The following is an 8,280-nucleotide window of genomic DNA, read 5'->3' on the forward strand; positions in this document are numbered from 1 at the left end:
TGGGGAAAGAGCAAGGGGCAGCCCGAGCCCTGTCTGGGCAAGACAAGGTCAGCTGAGGAGCAATGAGGAGGCTCACAGCCTCCCACAGCCGCGGCTCCTGGCTGGCCCCTGCCAGCTGCCCTGAGCACGGGCACCATGTGGGAGCCTGTGGTGCCCCAGATGTGCACGGAGAGAGGGGTAGGATGCTCAGGACACAGGCCAGGAGCTGCAGCAGAGCAGGGAGCAGCCCCAGCTGCCGGGGCAGGGCGGGAACAGGCGCTGGGTGTGACAAAAACACGATGGGGACTGGACACCAAGGGAGATGCCAGACAGAGAAACGAAGGTACAGGTCGGGGGGAAGCATCAGACAGTCACAGCTGATTTGACTAAAGAGAAACATACGGGCAGAGAAAAGTGCTGCTTATCCTGAGGGACTTCATACAAGTATGATCAAAAATCACTGTAACACTATTGGAAAGAAAACCACTGTCCTCAGGACAAGTCTCTGTAAGAAACATTCATTGCCTTGGCAGAAATGGGAAACAAATGCTCTCAGTGATGCCTCTGGGTATCTCTACATGTAAAACTGCATAAAACTTTAGCAAACAGTCACAGAACCACATGAAAAGGTCACATTTCTTGAAGTTAGGGTTTTTTTTCAGGTTTTGGTTTGGGTTATGCTTTCAGTTGGTTGTTTTAAAAGTACTGCAAACACAGAAGGGTGGGTTGTAGAGAAGCCAGGGAATTAGAGGTTAGTCCAGTGTAAAGTAATGGAAAGACAATCCAAAAATAGGCCTGTAGTTATGGCCTCCAATTTTAAAGGACCAATTTTAAGAAAATAAAGAAACGGAGTAACACTGCACTCAGTGGTCACAGTATGGATCATCAGGAATAACAGAAAATACCTGTAGTTCCAAAAAATCCCATAAACTTCATGAATGTGAATCACCAGTAGGGAAACCATCTGGGAGAAAAGAATCCCAAACCTAAGTGGATAAATGTTCACTTTGAGAAGGATGCTGAGCACAAGGAGAGCACTTACTGGAGGTGAAAAGGACCTGCTCAGCATAGAGCTGGGTACCCGAGGATGGCAAGTACAGGCACCAAGTGAACTTTTAAACTTGTTCTGTCTTTGGACGCAGCGCAAAGGAAAGAGCAGGCTGGGCTTTCAGCTACAAGTGCATGAGAACAGCACGGGAGGACACTGTGCAGAAAGGCAGACTGAGATACAAAGGTTGTCCTTGTCTGCACATGATGGGACAGCTTTGAGGAATATTCCACCTCACCTAACTTGGGAGGTTGGTGGGGTGGAAGAAAATATCTGCCCATGCCTGGGTGTGCACTGTCCCCATGTCAAGGCCCTTGGGATGGATGCCTTTGTGGTCAGGTCTTCTCATCAAGTCAAAGTCCAAGTCCAAAGGCCTACTTCAGGATCTTTTAACTTGCACTTTGACTGCACTAGTACCTCCTCCCCCCCTTCAGAGAGTGCCAACACAACCAGCTCAGGTCCTGATGCCTCTGTGACACCCAGACAAATGCATTCAAACCCAGAAAAATGTGTTCAAACTAATTCCACCCCTCACTTCCAGTCACAGCCATGCTGAACACCAGAGGAAGGCTCAAAGATTAAAACGAGAGGAATGAAAATATACACCACTGACTAAGAAGTATAAGTCAAGTATCTGAACATACTTGAACTGAGGATGGGAGGATGAGAAAGAAGCCACAACATGACTTAGGGGCTTAGGGACATGAAACCCTGGGGCTGCTACAGCAAAGTCTAACACAACTAAGTGAGGTGCTGCTCAGAGTGACTGAAAACACAGTGCTAATATTAAAAAAAAAAAAAGGCAAAAATTATTTTGGCAATGAAATGCTCATGTCTGACCACAGGCTGGTCAGAAGATCTGAAGGAAAGGGCAAGTAAAATACTGCAGTTAGTAAAATACACATGGCACGAACTGCGGAGGCGCTCACCAGAAGAAATCCCCATGCTCCCATGCTTCCTTATCATGGGAGAACAACTGATCCATCAAAGTGTGGTCAGTCTAATTTAATTGGAATTCAGCAAGGTATCACTGGATACAGAGAACATCAGCATTACAAGAAGCTTTGTTATACACAAACCCATCTGATTTGATGGGAAAAGCAGTTGGCAGAGCCCTGAGTGAGCTCGTAAGGCTGGAGAACAAGTGCTAATGAATTTTCTTCAGGATCATTCTTGAGCCCAATGACATTCAATACTCTTATTGGTAGCTTTGGCACAAATTTCAGAGATTCACTGACAAAATCCGATGGTGTCTTCCCACATCAGGCCAGATAAAGTAGCATTCGAAACGCAGAAAAAAAAATAAATAGAACAGAGTACTAGAAAGGAGGTAAATCCAACAGCAAAACACAGAGGTGTATGTGAAGCATTATCCCATGAGCTGGGAACCTGCAGCTGACAGTATCAGATGAACAGTCTGACCAGAATGTGTTGATGATCACCTGCCATGAGGACACAGTAATGAAAAGCAGCTTCCAGAGACATCTCTTGTCAATATGGTGGTGCCAGTGCTGTGGCACCAGGTCTCCATGAGCTGCTCCCCAGTGTGCTGGGTGGTCACTTCCTGAAGTTTAATTCAAACCATCACTAGATGAGAAGAGCAGAGAGCCTTTCTTAGCAGAGCAGCCAAAAGGCATACTCCCCTAAAGGATACAACTGCTCTCTAACTTCCAGAAGACATTGAACTAAGTTAAGGTAGAAGATGCTAAGACAAGTAGATATGGTTACCAAATTGCCCAAGAATGAATTTAGACTAGAAACTAAAACCTAGTTTCTAAAAATTCACCAAAAACCTCCAGTGGAAAAGCAAAATCCCCAACTCCAGAGTTAATTAAAGCAACACCATATGCTGTGGTGCCTGTAATAACAGGACTCAGAGCGCAGTGGTCCAGAAGGTCCCTCCAGGCCTATGTTTTCAGATGGCTCTAGGTCAGATCTACCTTTTCAGCCCATTCCTGTTCCTACTGGCAGCAATCAGCTTCCCATTTTCTTTGCAAATCTGCTGTTTCCTGATGTTCAGCTTGATCTATTTCCCCTTACATCCATGATTATGCCTTACTAAGCAAGACAGAAAGCCAGGATGCAGCTGACCTAAGGGCTGCTGCAGACCTTCTTTCTGCTCCAAGTACATCTATGAATTCTGCTGTAAAGGTGCTCCTGTAAAGCAAGTTTGTTCTGGGAATTGAGACCAGCTCCCAGTTCTAACCATTTATCATTTTCTGGAAGAATGAGCCCCATTCAGGCACACAATCACCTGTACTGTAGAGGAAACAAGGCAGGACACACAGAGCTGAAGGTGAGACCATGGCAGACTTGACACTTCGTGTAATTTAACCTGACGTAAACCTGCAGCCTCATTTTTCTATGACCAGCCCGAACTTCTCAAAATCACTGGTACTGTTTCTTTGTCCTCACCAGAAGCCACTGTAATGGATAAACAATGCTTATCATCTTCTTTCAGGTGCCTGAGTAAGGTGTTAGGTGACGAGATGCTAAACAATCCCTGAAACACCAGTATTAACTACAGGATGAGGTGTTATTACTTCTCTGGACTTCAGTTAATCTTTTTTTAATCCCTGCAGACACGCCAGAGAAGAGTCAGGATGGGCAGGTTTCAGCATTGTGTGATATCTGGAGTTCTGCCTGAGTTTCCCTAATTCTGACCTTGCTCTTGATACTTTTCTACCCTGCCAGGCATCCCAACTCTTAGCACAGACACCATTAACAGCTCATGGTGCCCAGAAACCACACCAGTGAGCTACAGGATCCTCTCCATCCAAGCCTGCTACCATGTCCAGATCCTGACTCCTCTTCCCCCCATTCTGGTTTTGCTCTGTCTCATGCCAAGAGGGTACTTCCACATTGGAGCATGGGGATTTCTTCTAATTGAGGGTTGCCTAGAGGGGTAACCTCTAGTCCCCATAACTAGACACGGTGGCTCCTGTACTTGCCACAGCAGCCAACCCACTTCCTACAGCTCCTCCTCTTACAGCACAACACAGCTCCCTGCTCCCAGCACTGCTGGCTCCAGCACAGCCCCAGCCTGCAGGCAGCTGGCCCACCAGGAAGGAAGCAGAGAACAGTCACTCTGACACCCTCATGTTCTTTAGACTCTTGCTAATCCCTTCCCCTGAGTATGGGCACTGTATGAGATGCAATGAAACCCTGTGGCATTGGGCTGCTGGCCATAAGCTTCACACTTAGCAACTTTTCCTTAATCAGCTCTTCCTAAATGCTTATCCTTTTACATTAGAAATTCCTTCTTTTTGTGATTTTCGTAATTACGATCAGAGCCACGATTGTCCGAAGAACTAACTTTGGAACGACCTAAAACAGTACAATAGATTTTTGCTTCCTCAGGGGGCAGAAAGGTAGAGGAGGAAGCAAGACAGGAGAGCAGATCAGCATAAGGCACTGCTCAACTACCTGAAAAGGGTGCAGGCAGCTTTTATCCTCAGCACAACTGGCTCTCCTGCAGTGGCTGTTCCTCCAGGGTTTGCTGCTGCTACACAGCACTGCCAGGAAAACTCTGGGTCTTCTGGTTTTCCCCTGCTTTCACTTAGGAGAAACTCTGCAGCCTGATGATCTGCACTGTGGCATGAACTATCTTGCCAGGGGTGTGAGGCTCCAAGGCAGTGGAGTGTTAGCCATGCCAAGACAAACAAATCCACTCATGCCTCAGATCACTGCAGCGCGGCTTCCCAGCACGGATCCACGCTCAGCGAGGGCTGGATGTGCTGCTGCCAGCACTCACAGCCAGCCTGGAAACCACTCTGCTAGGCTTTACTTCCATTTCTAATTACACTCTTCTATTTCTCATGCAGACTTTCACCTTAATTTTTACCTGGATGAAGTCACTATAATCAGATTACAGGAAGCGGGAAGGACTCGGGGACAAGGAGAGGAGGGAAGACAAGGAGACAGCACGGATGAGTGGAACCTACAGGCAGAGATGGAAATCAGACCGACAAGCAGAAAATACAGCAACCTGAATCCTGCACTAAAAGAGCCCTGTGGGCGTGGGCGTGATACTAGGTGTGATGCAATGAACCCTGCAGAGGGCTCTGAAACCCACGCCTGCCTCCTGAGATAAAGACAAAATCTGGGTTAAGACACGGAGCACCTGGAGTCCCTACAGTGCCACCCCCCCCCCAGCTCCTACCTGGTAGATACCTGTCGTGGTCGTACTCGTGTGAGCGCTGCATGTGGCTGTGCTGGGTGAAAGGCTGGTTCCCAAAGAGGTTGTCACTGCGGAGGTTGTGGCAGAGCTTCTCCAGGAAGCGGAGGACATAGGTGATACTGTTTACTGCTGGCAGGTTCAGAGTGTGCTGTTCCCGATCAAACACAGCTGGAGACAGAAACAAACAGAGCCCAAAACGTAAACCCCCTGCAAAGGCAGGAGCCTACGCCCAGGGCTGCACAGCCAGCTTCTGTATCTCAGCATCGCTGGTCTAGACTAGAGCAAACAACAGTCCCTGCCTCTCGCCGGCTGTGCTGAACGGGCTGCCCCGGGACAGGCTGCAACCAGCCTGCTGCACCCAGCTCCGGGCATGGGGCAGTGCTCCAGGGACTGGGAAGGCATTCCAGGAGGGGCCTGCACATCCAGGAGGAGCCTGCACATCCAGGTAAACATCAGGGTATTTCTTGTCTCCATCAGGAGTTCTGAGAATCCCACCTGTTCTGCCTCCTCCTGGGGGCTGGGCAGTGCTGGGGTGAAGCCCAAGGCTGCCCGGCTGGCACCAGGGCTGCCCTCTGCCTTCTCCAGCAGCTCTGCCTGGAGGCCACGCTAACTGCTCTGCAGCAGCTGCCAGATGTTGCTTCACTGACACAGATGTTTGGCATGAAAGTGAAGACAGAAATCAGTTCTGTCTGCCCCTGGCCCAGGACTGCACCAAGCTTCAGGACAGGTATCTTCCAAGGACTGAACTCTTGCAATGACATCGCTGAAGGCAAAGTGCTGCAGGCCAGTTCTCACCTGAGATGACCTCTCCCCCGTGGCCTTGTTTTAAGAAGGAGAAGACTGTTTTCTGATGATAAGCACAATCAATGCAGGCCTGTACTGCTTGCTGCAGGACAACAGAAGCTCGAGCTGGTCCAAAATGGTCTGGCAGCTGCTGAACTTTCTTCTTGTCTAGGTGGGGCCCAGTGCTGCCGTTCTTGTTCAAGTAAATGCAAACTGCCAGGATGAGAAATGTGTTTGCCATTAACCCACTCAAAAAAGTGAGATACAGAGGCCTAAAATTCAACCTGAGAGATGCTGAGGTTTTAAGACTGTCAAGTCATTCACATTGGGGAATCCACCACGACTGCCTGTCTGCATCCTACCAGTGGAGCTGCTGACTGAGAGGAACCACCTCCACCATCTTTCTGCCTCACACTCACCTTCCAAGCTGCTGCTGTTTCTCCTACACTTTCCCCAGAAGTCAGGCTGCAAAGCCAGGTAAGGCAGCTGTGATGTTCAAAAGAGGTGAAGGAACACATCCCTCACTTTCTAGGGAAACTGGGTTCTTTAAGTTCCTCTGAAAACTGGTTATTCTGTTCTGGGGAAACAGAGGGCTCAGCCCATATCCAGTGCTTGACTAAACATAAAAATCAGCTTTGCATTAGACTTTACTGCCCAGATTAATCTTCAGCTACATCTCAGAGCTGTAGCAGAGCATACACTCTGCACTGCTGCTCCTCCTGCTCCCCTGCTTCCTCCTGTTCCCCATATGCCTCGTTATCCTGCCTGGAGCAGAACAGATCCCTGCCACTGTCGCTCTGCATGTTGCTGCAGCTTTAGCAGCTGTGCCTGGCATGGCTGGGGAGAGCTCTGGGCTCTCAAGAGGTGCTGCCCACAGCACTGCCTCTGGGCACCACAAGATTCCCTTCGAGAGCTGTGGAGTCATTAGTGTGCACATGGTAATCCAGGGAAAGGGGTCCCTGCACTGATCAGATGGACCTGCAGCCTTCCTGTGACTTCATGATTTCCAAGATGGACAGAGATAAACAAGCTGATCTGAACTTGTGTGCCTCTCTTCTCCTGACACACTCTCTCTTAGGCAGCCCTTCTGGGATGGTAATGGTTGCTAGAGGAGGGGGTTAGGAATAAATGGGAGCATCTTGGTGTGCTGCTTTCTGACAGCTGCAGCTCCTAAACTGTGCAATCTTGTCAAGAATGTGGTTTGAAACCCTTACCTGTGGGAGCCTGCATGGCAGAGCTGGGGATTGTAGCAGCGTCCTGAGGCACAGTGCTTGTATCTGGTTCTGGGGTACTGGTTGTTGGAGAGGTGGGTGCTGGGTTCAGCAATGTCCTAGGTTTCCTCTGCAGAAAAAGAGGAGATATTTCTCCTTTTACCCCTGCTCTCCCTTACCACCCAGGATCACTACACTCTCCTTTGCATCCAACAGACAAGGTATTGAGGAACATGACACACTTCTGATGATGATGACGGGGAGAATCAAGAACCTAGTAACCAATACATGTGTATTTTATAAACCACAATCCTGAAAAAATAGCAAGCCTGGGATCTGCCACCTCTTCTTGACTGAGGCTAGCTACACACAGTGCATGGAAGAGCTTTCTCCACCATTTGGCCATCCTGTCATGATCACAGCATCTGCCATGCTACTTCACAGCTAATGCAGCTCCAAATACACAGTTTGTTGATGGAAATGATCTTTAGGACACAGACATTCTCTACAGCTCTGGGGCTGGACTTTGAGAGATACTCCCAGCCCACACACCCCTCTGGTCTCCTACTTGCTGCAGCCATACAGCCAGAGGCTGAGACAAACGTGCACAAACACACGCATGCACCATCCCATGGCAGAACTTGCAGCACCTGCTTTTCACCCGCCTGCATCAGCATCAGCTTTTACCTTACTGCCAGGCTTGGGGCCTCTCTTTCTGGGGAATTTCAAAGGCTCCACTGACTTGGAGGGTGTAGGCATGGGGTGATGGATTAGCGCTTTGGTCGTTCGACCACGCTTCTTCCCTGTTTTGCGACGCCTTTGCCCTTGTTGATGCCCCAAAACAGTCTTTGTGCTACTGTGCAGGCTAGGTTTCTCCGAGTTTACTTCGGAGGCAGGTAAAGGGCTCTTTGGAATCACAACTGAAATAAAAAGAGAAAAAGCAAATATAATTAAATCAGGTGAGAATCAAAACAAGAGCAGCCTCCATCTTTATACAGTGTCACATGGAAAAGCCTGGAGTATCCTCAGCCCCCTGGACGGAGGCTGCTGCTCTCCATGCCGGAATAAAAACCAGATGC

At 48.9% G+C, this 8,280-nt stretch overlaps 1 protein-coding gene across 1 annotated transcript in view; it reads right to left on the bottom strand.

Moving 5' to 3' along the window:
* SCMH1 (sex comb on midleg homolog 1 (Drosophila)) overlaps positions 1 to 8,280 on the bottom strand; it is a 51,921-nt gene that overhangs the window by 11,985 nt on the left and 31,656 nt on the right. Inside the window, exons 7-10 of the mRNA XM_010004698.1 lie at positions 7,889 to 8,121; positions 7,205 to 7,331; positions 6,003 to 6,203; positions 5,190 to 5,375 (exon numbers count right to left, since the gene is read on the bottom strand). Coding sequence (XP_010003000.1) covers positions 5,190 to 5,375; positions 6,003 to 6,203; positions 7,205 to 7,331; positions 7,889 to 8,121 — 747 coding nt within the window. The remainder of the gene's footprint in view (positions 1 to 5,189; positions 5,376 to 6,002; positions 6,204 to 7,204; positions 7,332 to 7,888; positions 8,122 to 8,280) is intronic.

The sequence above is a fragment of the Chaetura pelagica genome, unplaced genomic scaffold, assembly GCF_000747805.2.
Source record: "Chaetura pelagica isolate M959 unplaced genomic scaffold, ChaPel_1.0 scaffold639, whole genome shotgun sequence".
In the NCBI taxonomy this organism is placed as follows: Eukaryota; Metazoa; Chordata; class Aves; order Apodiformes; family Apodidae; genus Chaetura; species Chaetura pelagica.